The 12,387-nt window shown below is 43.6% G+C and overlaps 2 protein-coding genes across 6 annotated transcripts; both read right to left on the bottom strand.

Annotated features, from left to right (window-relative positions):
• Nucleotides 1-4,387: 4,387 nt before the first annotated feature.
• On the bottom strand, nt 4,388-5,698 carry J3458_005288 (uncharacterized protein). 2 transcript variants are annotated; one of them, XM_066118722.1, is made up of 3 exons: nt 5,417-5,698; nt 5,144-5,364; nt 4,388-5,092 (listed from the first exon to the last, which is right to left on the bottom strand). In XM_066118722.1, exons 2-3 carry the CDS (start codon nt 5,265-5,267, stop codon nt 4,722-4,724), a joined length of 495 nt encoding a protein of 164 aa, XP_065976243.1. In that variant the 5' UTR covers nt 5,268-5,364; nt 5,417-5,698; the 3' UTR covers nt 4,388-4,721. The 2 variants fall into 2 exon arrangements, with proteins under 2 accessions (XP_065976243.1, XP_065976242.1); XM_066118721.1 differs by having other exon boundaries at nt 4,518-5,092; nt 5,144-5,666.
• A 1,494-nt stretch (nt 5,699-7,192) lies between these two features.
• Nucleotides 7,193-12,244, bottom strand: RAV1_1 (regulator of (H+)-ATPase in vacuolar membrane). 4 transcript variants are annotated; one of them, XM_066118718.1, is made up of 8 exons: nt 12,065-12,220; nt 11,815-12,006; nt 9,461-11,746; nt 8,969-9,409; nt 8,663-8,909; nt 8,352-8,602; nt 8,055-8,283; nt 7,193-7,917 (listed from the first exon to the last, which is right to left on the bottom strand). In XM_066118718.1, the coding sequence occupies exons 1-8, from the start codon at nt 12,143-12,145 to the stop codon at nt 7,685-7,687; spliced, it is 3,960 nt and encodes a 1,319-aa protein (XP_065976239.1). In that variant the 5' UTR covers nt 12,146-12,220; the 3' UTR covers nt 7,193-7,684. The 4 variants fall into 4 exon arrangements, with proteins under 4 accessions (XP_065976239.1, XP_007815086.2, XP_065976241.1 ...); XM_007816895.2 differs by having other exon boundaries at nt 11,815-12,220; XM_066118720.1 differs by having other exon boundaries at nt 7,193-8,602; nt 12,065-12,244.
• Between the last annotated feature and the right edge of the window lie 143 nt (nt 12,245-12,387).

Genomic DNA, 12,387 nt, shown 5'->3' with positions numbered 1-12,387 from the left:
TCACCACCCTCGATGAACCGGAAGACAGAGTAAAGGAAATGAGCGTCGACGACGACTGCGCAATCCTAGATACTCCAGAAGCGTCTGAAGACGAACAAAGCGAGGAAGAAACGCCTGCAAGGCTAACAGCCACACAAGAACAAGCTGTACAACGACATCTTCCCGCACCAACAGGAAAGCATTTCGCAATTCCTATTATTGCAGTGGACACTACCACAATGTTAAGAAGTCCGACACTATGGTACCCAGAGAGGGAAGAAGGGGACGACCCCAGACTCTCACCAAGACATAAGGACCATACACGATTAGCATGGGCATCATGCATATTTATGATGTGCCAGGCACATTTTACAACCAAGGCACGACTGGATGCATTTCCGATCAGGATGAGAGGATATCCGATCAAAGCACCATACTTCAGATGGGAACTCCTAGAATGGAGAGTGAAGATAATCAACGACGATCAAACGATGATCTTGGAACCCGATTCAAACACACCCATCAAATGCCGAGCTCATACAGATCCTACGGATGTATGTGAATCAGACACATGCCAGTTGCACGTGTATACGAAGAACAGGCAATGGCATCAGTATGTGTATGAGGGAAAAATCCCAACACACAGAAGAGAGTTGTTACTCAAGTCACCTCGGTGTGAAACGAAAGACCACATGGTATGTCCACTACCCAATTGTTCGGAACATATGGTAGATAAGGCCAGGGAATGGCACAAGTGGCAATGTGGCACACCAGCAGCATACAAACGGGCACAACGAGCATTAGACATACTCGAACAAAAAGACCCCAGGGGAACCACAGAATCGACATACCACAACGAACGACAGCTGGATAAGTGGTACAATGAACAGAAGTTCAACCCCAGGTGCAACAAGAAATATGCGGTAAACTGCGACAATCCAAGATGCGAGAAGCATGGAGAAATGAAAGACCAGATTTACAACCGCCTATGTCAAATGTTTAACGATGGATTTTGCTTTAAACACCCACAGAATGAAACTGGACCTACGGAATGGTACCAGGAAATGAAGCGACAAATCGCAGAAGAATCTATTCCGGAAAACTCAAAAAACGAGGCACGCCATCTGTAAAAGGGCTACAGGCTGGCATGAAAAGAAAGACGCTAATGACCCTCAACGCAACCCAGAACGGACGAAGCGATAAGATGGTATTAGACGCCGAAGTCATGGGACATCGCGTTCGCATACTTGTGGACAGTGGCGCGATGGGCAACTATATCTCACCCAGAGTTGTGAATCGTTACCAACTACCGTGGAAACACAAAGAGGCACCATACGAGTTAACTGATATCGAAGGAAAACCTTTTGACTATAATGACGGGATCATTAACCGAGAGACTGATCATCTCGAAGTACAGATTCAAGATCATTCAGAAGTGATTCAACTCGATGTTATGGACGTATCGGAACACGACCTAGTGTTAGGGTACCCATGGTTATGGGAGAGTAACCCACTGATCAACTGGAGGACAGGCCAACTGAAGTGGAACGAGACTTCAGGCCAACAGAATCAGCAGATTTCGGAAGAAAGAACGAAATTTCGTCATAACTTAGCTCACGAACAGAGTTCTGAAGAAAAGGAACCTTCAAGCAAGTTATCCAAGGACCAACGACAACAAAAGAACAGTACAGAAACAACGAATACAGAGAAACGAACGATTGGATCCACCGTAACGACCCCGACGGCGCTACAAACCGGAATACGAACAACAATAAATAATAAAAAAACAAGAGCCAAGATCCGAAAGGTTATTGCCGCCTTACGGAAAGACCTCGCAAACACAAATAAGAAGCTCGAAGGAGAAAAGAACAAAAACGATAAAGATGACAAAAGCCCAATAACGAAAGAAGAAAGACTCAAAAATATCCCCAAGGAATACCGGAAATACGAGAAATTATTTGCAGAAGAATTAGACACCGGATTACCAGAACACAGTCAATGGGATCATCAAATCGAATTGGTAAATGGAAAGTCGACAACATTCCATAAGATTTACAACCTGAACGCGAAAGAACTTGAAACGCTACGGGAATATATTGACGAGATGTTAGCGAAAGGCTACATCAGAGCATCCACATCAGAAGCTGGATACCCAGTTATGTTTGTTCCAAAGAAGAACGGGAAATTGCGGTTAGTAGTGGACTATCGGCGATTGAACGCGATTACCATGAAAGATCGAACACCGTTGCCGCTTATCTCCGAATTGAGAGATCGACTGCACGGTATGAATTGGTTCACCGCTTTGGACCTGAAGGGAGCATACAATTTGATTCGAATAAAGAAAGGCCATGAATGGAAGACAGCCTTTAGAACGAAATTCGGACTATTCGAATACTTGGTAATGCCATTTGGGCTTACCAATGCACCAGCGACATTCCAGAGAATGATTAACAGCGTACTACGAGAATATTTGGACAACTTTGTGGTGGTATATCTGGATGATATACTCATCTTCTCGAAAACCCTAGAAGACCACAAGACGCACGTACACAAGGTACTACAAGCGCTACAAAACGCAAAACTATTAGTTGAACCAGCAAAAAGCAAGTTCCATACACAGGAAGTAGACTTCCTAGGACACACAATACGACCAAACGAGATAAGAATGGAAAAAACAAAAATCGAGGCAGTAAGAAACTGGCCAACACCGAAGAATGTCAAGGACATACAAAGCTTTAGAGGCTTTGCGAACTACTACAGGAGATTCATCAATAGCTACGGCGAAATCGCAGCACCCTTGGATGAACTCACCAAGAAGGATAAGCAGTGGAATTGGAACGATGAGGCGCAATGTGCCTTTGACAAGATCAAAGAACTCATCACATCCGAACCTGTTTTGAGAACCTTTGACCCAGAAAAGGAACCGGAATTAGAAACCGATTCATCAGACTTTGCTCTAGGAGCACAAGTTGGACAAAGAGACGATGACGGAAAACTACACCCTATTGCGTTCTACTCGAAGAAACTTCATGGAGCAGAACTCAACTACCCCATCTACGACAAAGAATTCCTAGCAATCATCAATGCTTTCAAGGAATTTAGACACTATCTTATGGGAAGCAAACACAAAGTTAAGGTGTACACCGATCATAAAAACATCTCTCACTTTGCGACGACACAACAATTGAATGGACGACAAATTCGATGGGCCGAATATCTTTCGGAATTCGACTATGAAATCATCCATCGAAAAGGATCCGAAAACGGGAGAGCAGACGCTCTAAGTCGAAGAAGCGACTACGACACAGGAGTACCTACAGCGACAGGACAACTCCTTGAGATCAATAAGAATGGCAATTATCAGCAAAGACAGCTCAACGCCATTATGAAAGTACAGCAAGAAGACCCAGTATACAACAAAGTACACCAATGGGCAAGAGACAACATACAACACATTGGAGACGTACCGATGGGATGCGTATGCTACCCAGGAGGAGTACCAATGTATGGAGAAAAGATCTGGATACCACCAGAGCTACGAGAAGAATGCATCAGGGAAATGCATGAACACCCAGTTTACGGACACCAAGGAATCCGCAAAACACTGGATAGGATACGACGACAATACGATTTCTCAGGAATCAAGAAAATGGTCGAAAAGGTTGTCAACGAATGCATACAATGCGGAAAGAGTAAGGCTTCTCGACATAAGCCATACGGAGAGTTACAACCATTACCAGTACCAACACGACCATGGGAATCGATAGCTTTCGATCATATTACGAAGCTACCAATGTCGAAAGAACCGATGACCAATGTGGAATATGACAGCATATTCGTGGTCACGGACAGACTCACAAAGTACGGATACTTTCTACCGTACAGAGAGGCAAGCAATGCAGAAGAACTTGCATATGTGTTCTTACGGACAATAGCAAGCAATCATGGGCTGCCAGAGGAAATCATATCGGATAGAGGAAGTACATTTACCTCAAAGTTTTGGCAAGCACTTATGGCACAACTTGGGACAAACCACAAGTTAAGCACTGCATACCATCCACAGACAGATGGACAGACAGAAAGGTTGAACCAGACGCTTGAACAGTATCTGCGATGCTACATTAATTATCAGCAGAATGATTGGGTAAAATGGTTACCTACAGCGCAATTGGCTTACAATAGCTCGATATCGGAATCGACAAAGCAAACACCAGCCTACGCCAATTACGGATTCAATCCCGAAGTATTCCGAACACAGCGCGAAGGACCACAAGCAGAACGAGCAATGCTGCAAGCAGAGGAATTGAAGAAATTGCATGAAGAAATGCGATACGAATTGGAATTCATACGAAACAGAATGGCACAATACCATAATCGGAAAAGATTGAAGGGACCAATCTTTGGGGAGGGAGACATGGTCTACCTACTCCGACGAAACATCAAAACAACGCGACCAAGCGACAAATTGGACTACAAGAAATTAGGACCATTCGCTATCAAAAAACGAATATCGACGAACAACTACGAACTTTCATTACCAAAAACTATGAGAAATCATCCTATAGTACATATTTCACTTCTTGAAAAAGCACCAGACAATGCACCAGCAGAAGAGGACATCGAAGTCATGAACGAAACGGAATATGAAGTAGAACGGATCTTAGACATGAGGACAAGAAACAAAACACGCCAATATCTCATTAAATGGAAAAACTATGGAGACGAGGAAAACACATGGGAACCTACGGAGCATTTGAAGAATTGCCAGCACCTACTACGGCAGTATCACCAGCAGCATTCAACAAGGCATCCCCAAACACAGCGTTCCAATCCAACACGTCAATAGCGCCTAACGATTGCGCATCGATAACAGCCTCGGATTCGCGACGCTCCTCCTCATCCAACTCATCCAACGACTGCAAACCCAAACGAGTCATCTCATTCCCTTTCGAGAGCAATTGACGCTTTTGCTTGCGCAATCGCTCCAAACGATTCAAGGATTCGTCCAAATCAGCTTGCGCCTGACGCAACGCTTCACGACGAGAGGCGAGGAGTTCTTCAGCAGACTCCTCTTCCCGGTTCAAACGTTTCGACTCAGAAATAATTCGACCAACTAAAAGACATTCATTAGCAAGAAGCAGTGACACACAGGGAAGATACCTACGCGAGTTGATCGCGACGCCAGAGGCATCACAAGAACGCCCCCGCCGCACGCACTCTCCACATTTCAAAGAACGCTCAATCATCTTGCAGCGAAAACCACGGGCGGAACAAAACGAACACGGCATGATGTCAAAACCACAAGAATCTATGTATGCAGCTAGGGTATCTCGACGACGCGCGGAATCCGACCTCGGTTTCGATTTTTGGACTCTGGGAGGATGACTGGACATGGCGTCAGAAGGACATCACGGAAGATGGAAGAAGGAAAACTTACCAACGGAAGAAACAGGACACAAGGCTATTTATGAAACAAACTTGGGTCTTGAGGACAAGACCGTGGGAGAGGGGACATCGTGTTACGACCCAGCCGCAGGCTGCGGTGTAGGTCACAAAAGTGGGCCGAACTGCATGAGCTGCCGCGCAGCACAGGCAGGAGGGACCACGGAACAATGGTCGGCACGAGCTACCAGTAAGAAGGTGCTCACCATGCACGAAGTGAGCAGTGTAAGTGATCACGACAAAAGCAACGTGAGCAACGCTGTTGCTCACGTCTAGGATAAATGATCATCATAGTATATAGGGACCCCCAGGTTCGCTTCATAGATAGACTCTAGCTCCTTAGCTTTCAACACAGATCATTACATTGACCTAAGCTTCGCTTACAACTCTTTGACTCTGATCACTTGGTTACGGTCTACGACCTATTACCAACGTAACACCCAACTGCTCAGATTGACTGCCCTAGTGGCTCTGCCAACATAAACTACGACCTAGTTTATCCCTTGGGAACCTAGCGTTACACGTCGAAGACTCCTATTGGACCTTCCGTGCAACAGTCGTTACATTTAAAAGCTATTATAAAAGAATATAAAATTCCTATTAAAGATATTTAAAATATAAATAAAATTAGCTTTTATATTAAAATTAGCTAAGATTACCTTATTATTATAAAGCGAAAAATAAAGCATTTATTTTTAATACTAGAAAATAAAGAGGTATTAATAACTTTAAAAGCTATCTCTATTAATAGTAGAGTTATTCTTATATTTATTATTCTTTAAGAGTAAAAATATATAATATTATAATATTAAATAAAGAAGCTTAAAGTAAATATAAAGCTTATAATCTCGCCTTTTAGCTATATAAATAACGAGATTATATTCGCTTAAATATAATACTTTTAGTAATTTATAAAGCCTATTAATAATTATTACCTTTAATCCTAAATAATTATAAATTATATTATATAATTAAATTTATTAAATACTATAAAAAACACTAAATAATTCCCTTTACCTTACTATTATATCTTACTTATATTCTTTAATCTCTTAATATTATAATATTTTAGCTATTAAAGTATTATTATATAAAGGTATTAAATATTATAGTTTATAATAGGGTTATAAGTATTATAAAGATTAAATTTCTTAGCTATATTTAAGATATTTAAAAATAAGCTTTTAAAACCTTTATTATAATATTAGTCTTTTAAAAAACTAAAATTTCACTCTATAACTTAAAGCTAATTATTAAGACTCTTATATAATAAGTTAAGTAATATATACTATTATTATTAGCTTTAATTTACAGCTCTTTTAATTTTAAGACTCTTATAACGTTAAGGTAAATAAATAAGATTATTAATAAGTTATAAAATATATTAAATAAAGATACCTCTCTTAACCTAAAATTTATATATAATATTAGTAGATTTATTCGTAGGTCTCTTATTATTATTATTAAGCTTATTTAAATAAAAAGAAACCTTAAGCGTATAAAAGTAGCTTAATAATTATTATAATAACGTAAAGCTATAAAAGATTAATTATTATAAATAAGTAGCATACTTTTTATAAAAGATAAGCGTAAGATAATATATTAAAAGGCTAAAAATAACGCTATTTTAGCTTATTAGATTATTAAGGTAATTAATAAAAAATACTATAACTTAATTAAAAAAGCGTTTTTTAAAGCTATGAAAAAAGCACGTTAATAGCGTTAAACTTTTATATTAAAATACCTAAAAATTTATAATAAAAAGGGTGTATATTTTAAGCGAAGAGGTTAATTAAGTTATTAAATTAAAAATTAAGCCGCGTTAGTAATTAGGCCGCGTTAGTAATAAGCACTACCTTTAGGTGGTGAGTGAAACGAGGCCCCTAAAATAGTGGGGCGTGGCACGAGTAGGTACTCCTGCTTACAAACTGCATGTTGACTGCCACAAGGCAAGACCAAGACATGACTAAGCACAGGATACATGACGCCCTGCTCAACCCAGGGCTAAAACATGGAAAGTGGAGAAACAAATAAATTTACACATGATCAGAAACAACGATGTTAGGGAACTAGGAAGGTGCAAATGGAATTTTTTACAATTTGGGTCTGAAAAAGTAGACATGTGAGGTGGCAGTACGGCATATTCTGCCACAGGACTCGGCAATGTAGGTTTGCCATTTGTACACCCACCGTGGTGGGTTAAGAGCTCAGATCCCAATTAGCAGGACGCATCGACGCATTCCGAGGTTCCTAAAATCTACATCTAAAGTCCAAAACTGTCAAGTAGTGATGAAGCTTCGGGCTCCACAAATGCTGACGGTGACGGCTTAGGGGGGCCGTGGCTCGTATTGTCGCGGGTCCGGTCCAAGCCGAGGCTGCGTCTTGTTGCTGAGAGATCATCCACTACCAGTGAACTTCTCCGTCGTAACAGTTTCAAGGGGTTTATTTCACTACCAAATCCAGTGGCGATAGGTTGCTGGAATTCCCAGTTGCGAACTGACACATCATATCAGCCAAGACCATCTTCATACTTCAAAATTCTCAAATGCAGGCAAAGAGACATCGATGGACAGAAAGCTTGAAACGCAATAATCGTCAAATGCTGCTTCGTCTTTGAATGGACACGCACTCACCAAGATCTAGCCCGAGAAGATCGCATCCCATGCGGTCATAAAGCTTAGCACTGTGAAGAACAAACTCCCACTCGACTTTTGGTGTTATCTTGGAGGCACCTCGAAGCGTCTGCAAAGTTCTTTGACGCAACTGGGAGTATAGAACCACAAGAGCAGGGTCATCGGTCAAGAACAAGCGAGACTTGATGTCCGGGGAGCAAGGAGTCTCCAGAAGCGCAAAGACAGGCATCTTGTTGAATTCAGTTAATATAACGAACTTAGCATTTACTTATCAGCTTCTTCGGTAGGAGAACTTACAATTAATGCTCTGACGGCCATGTCTTTGCGACCAAGCATCCAAAAACCCCACGAGGCAAGCCAGTGGTTTCCCTCTTGTGCAGCTAAAAGGAGGACTTCATCTTGGATTAGCTTTCGAAGCACTGGCCCACTGTCCCCTTCGTAAACACGACAGATGGCAATGGCTAGTTGCAGGTCCTTGATTTGCCGGAGGCAAACCTCGACAGCGTCCTCGAGACGGTCAGCCAATAGGAAGAATGCCGCGGCATAATCTTGTTTAGCGGTCAGTATATAGGCTCCTTGTTCCCTGAGTCTGCTTGATAACAACTCACGAAACCTTCGCTTGCTGAGCAATGCGTATGCATTCTTTAATGCTGTCCTTCGCCATTTTGGGTCATCAAAATTATTTGCTAGTAACTTCTGAGTGGCCGCTTGTTCTTTATTCCAGCTTGCCATACGCCAAAGGCCTTGCAGGACTGTCTTCTTACGCAAGGCCAGGTAGAACAAGCTACAATTCACCGGATCTTTGAGTTCGCTCTTGGTGTATTCATTTCTTGCTAGTACTTCAAAGTGGTCGCGCTGGATAATGTTAGCATAGAGAGTCGTAACACAAAGGCTTAAATGAGTAATGAGCATACCAATGTGATTAAGTCGGAAAGCCACATGAAAACTCCGCATTCGCGAGCTTGTTCCCACAACATGGCCCCGTGGTTTTGGCGGGACACAAAATCCAGCAGTATGTCCTGGCTACCAGAGTGGAATGCCCAGTTTATTTCTCTCCACGAGAGGTGCATGTCATTCCTTCGGCCTTTGCGAAGTGCATGCTGCCGAAAGAATAGCATGAACCGAGCTCCATTTTCGTCCATCGATCTTCTATGGCTTTCCACCACCGCAACACATTCAATAATATCTGCCAATTGGATCTGTTCGTGTCCAGTAAGCTGGGGGATTCGTATCTTCGTCAATTTGTCGTTTATATACGCTGCCGTCTCTGCGGAAAACATATCGTCCTCTCCGCAATCATCATCATCCAAGAACGAACGGCCCTTGGCTTTGCCCCACGAGCTTATTTGAGACGTCTACAAGACAGCATTAGAATCAAAGCATCTCTCTTGCAATTTCTTACTTACGTTTTCAGTGTAGAATTCTGATAGCGGGAGACCCAGGTAATCGTCCATGGTATCACCTGGAATCAAGTATCTCAATGTCTTGTACAGGGCTAGTAAGATGCGACGGACGACAGGACCTTTGCCAGACAGAATACATTGGCTGAGAAATTGAGGATGAAATACAGCAATGGGTCCATTAAATCTCTGCACGACTTCAAACAGGTCCCTGCGATCATCTCTGTTGAGATGACTGATGGGTGTGATAGAAGAATCCCCTGTATCTATGCGTCGGTCATAAACGAAAAGTTGATTTCCGGCACCAACTACCAAGTGGCCGTCAGCAAGCCAGGTGGAATCTCCAATCGGGTGTGCTGTAAGATCGCGAATGTCGATCTCGTGAATCGGTGCCCATGCTGGTCCTTTGTTCAAGTAGTCGAACCTCATTTGAGACAGTAGTATGACACGATGTTGGAACCCAACGGCCAGAATGGCTTGCGCATCTGGAGTGGACGTCCAATCAAGGTCCTGAATACTATGGTGTGCCTTATAGTCCATATCATATTCAAGACGTGAACCACCGATATCCCAAATAGTGAGTTGCGACCTTGTGAGATTCACCAAAGCTGCTTTTTTAAGCATGCTACCGCTTGCAAGTGCCGGGTCCAGCAGGCCAGTTTCCGTACAGGATGTTGACAACCAGTCCACCGCTCGGCTTTCCAGGTTAACACGTGCCGCCCAGAAGTTTACTCTCCCGGAGCGGGTGTATGAAATCGCTACATCACGAGCGAATATGTCAAGAAAACCAGACATAGACGGAGCTGCTCCAGCTGGGTCCACAGGGAGCACATACTTCAATTCGTCTGCTGTGGCAAGCTCGAACCGGCAAAATTCAGAGAGCCCTGCCACATTTTCAATTGTCGTATCATTGCTAAGATATTGGGGAAGTTTTATTTCCCAAGCGATTCCGTGGCCGCTGGGTGTTATTGTGGCAATGTAAGCCAACATATATTGTGTATTTCGTGGTCGAGGAAGCACTATAAGACATAGAGGTGTTTCTTGTGTCTCAAAGGAACATTCGGCAAGCCGCGATGCAGATCCATTACGGCAATCCCAGACGACGATAGCTTTGTGATATAGAAGGACGACAAATCGCCCCTTCCGCAGGACGCAGATGCGATGTATATTGCCATTTTCCGGTATGACAGACCTACGGATAAGTGTTTGGTCCGACCGCTCGCCATCGAGGGCAGAATGATTCCATAGAATACATTCTCCACTAGCAGTTCGCGAAACCACTGCATGACCACTGAAATTACGCACCATCTTCTTGACAGGTGCAGTATGTCCAGTCCAGACGGTTTGGATGTGAAGGCGTCGATCATTCTTTGTAGGATCCAACAGGTCCGCCACGTTTCCTGCAAAAATTCCGATCTTGCCATCAAAAGAGTGTAGCACAATATGAAGCCTTCCATTTGATCTGTCACAGTAGCTTTGAGCCTCCGTGTGTCCCCCCCCTTCTTGGCCGTTCAAGAATTCGTTCATAGTTTCAAAATGCGGCAGCTTGAATCGCGCAACGCTAAAGACCTTGAACTGTTCAGGCTTGTTGTTCCCTACGTTGTCCAGTGCCCATACAGACATATTGCCAAGCTTGTCGATACTGACACATATTTCAGGGTTCTTGTTTGCAACAGCAACAAGATGATCTAGAGCTGCATCGTCCGCACTTCGATCATCAGCCCTTCGATCCTTGACAGCTTTCTCCAGGGCAGCAGTAAATTCACATCCATCCACAATGAATACGAGTGGAGGGTATGATCGTACTGGCATCTCTATGGCAGACTCGTTCATATCAACCCGGCCCAGCAGTTGCCAGTGTCGACCTTCAGTTGCCTCCATTGGGATCCAGACACGAATTGAGTTGTCGAGACATATTGTATACAGGACATTGTCCGCCGACTGATCTGGATGATGGGGCCTGCGCCATCTTATAGAAACAACGATGTCGGGGTGACGAAGGTACGTCACGTCGAATCGAACCTCGTCTGCGCCGTAGACCAGTCGCCTCCAAACTTTGGTTAGGCAATCGTGCTGACCAATGGAAGCTATGTATGCCGAGTCGTGTGAAATGATGGCAGACTTGGCCGGGTTGGGTAAGACCTTTTGCCATATATGCACGGGGAATGAGGCTGTGGTGAAGAGGTATAGAGAGTTTGAGGCTACTAGGAGCTCTTCGGAGCCGCCCCAGGACAGAGCGCAAGGAGCTTTTGAAACAGCTTCTGGTATATCAAAACACGACTGCTGTGCCCACTGGGATAATATCAGTACGACGGACGGTGTGTTGAGAGCGAACGAGCCTGTTAGGGAAACTGCACAACCTTTCTGTGGTCATCTTGTAAGACAAGTGGCCGATATATGCGGACCTGTTCTGCTGTGCAAGTTGCAATCTTTCCGGATGATTCGTCGATAGCAATCGCGTCGAGGTGTTGTTCATTGTCGTCGTCATACACCGTTTGCAAGATTCGGTACGCCCCATCAAGTATTGTGAAGGCACTGCCGCTTATATAGACCTGTTGGAGCAGATGGCATGAGAGCAGGGCTCCAGCTAGGTCAGTGGGGGCAACTCACATTTTGATGACGCCCATCCCAAAAGCCAGTCGTTATGCCTTGAAGCCTTGGTGGGGGTTGGCCGGGAAGGACGGCAATCATACTACCGAATTTGAATGATATTTTTCATGTCTAAATATCAAGGTGGCGGCTGGCTCAATCTTGTTTGCAGGCTACCTCCCAGTCACTCCGATTTTTAGCTTGGTAAATTGCTGGAGCCGCCTTACACGTGTGGAGTTTGGGCCAGTGACGCAATAGTTTCATTATGTAATAGCACGTGTCGTTCGATAACTTCTGCCTACCCTGGAGAAATGCGTCCACAAGGTTCCAATATGCTGCTTAGA

This window comes from Metarhizium acridum (assembly GCF_019434415.1).
Source record: "Metarhizium acridum strain ARSEF 324 chromosome Unknown scaffold_31, whole genome shotgun sequence".
Taxonomy (NCBI): domain Eukaryota; kingdom Fungi; phylum Ascomycota; class Sordariomycetes; order Hypocreales; family Clavicipitaceae; genus Metarhizium; species Metarhizium acridum.
The sequence above is the reverse complement of the archived record's forward strand: the minus strand, read 5'-3'. Positions and strand labels throughout refer to the sequence as shown.

Bases quoted from the DNA above. Each gene is read 5' to 3' on its own strand.
- RAV1_1 (XM_066118718.1), bottom strand. From the start codon at position 12,145: ATGATTGCCGTCCTTCCCGGCCAACCCCCACCAAGGCTTCAAGGCATA. The intron at 11,747-11,814 runs GTTGTGCAGTTT...ATATTATCCCAG, and splicing joins TACAAGATGACCACAGAAAG to TGGGCACAGCAGTCGTGTTT. The intron at 8,284-8,351 runs GTAAGTTCTCCT...GAATTCAACAAG, and splicing joins TGGCCGTCAGAGCATTAATT to ATGCCTGTCTTTGCGCTTCT.
- J3458_005288 (XM_066118721.1), bottom strand. From the start codon at position 5,372: ATGTCCAGTCATCCTCCCAGAGTCCAAAAATCGAAACCGAGGTCGGAT. The intron at 5,093-5,143 runs GTAGGTATCTTC...AATGTCTTTTAG, and splicing joins TGGCGTCGCGATCAACTCGC to TTGGTCGAATTATTTCTGAG.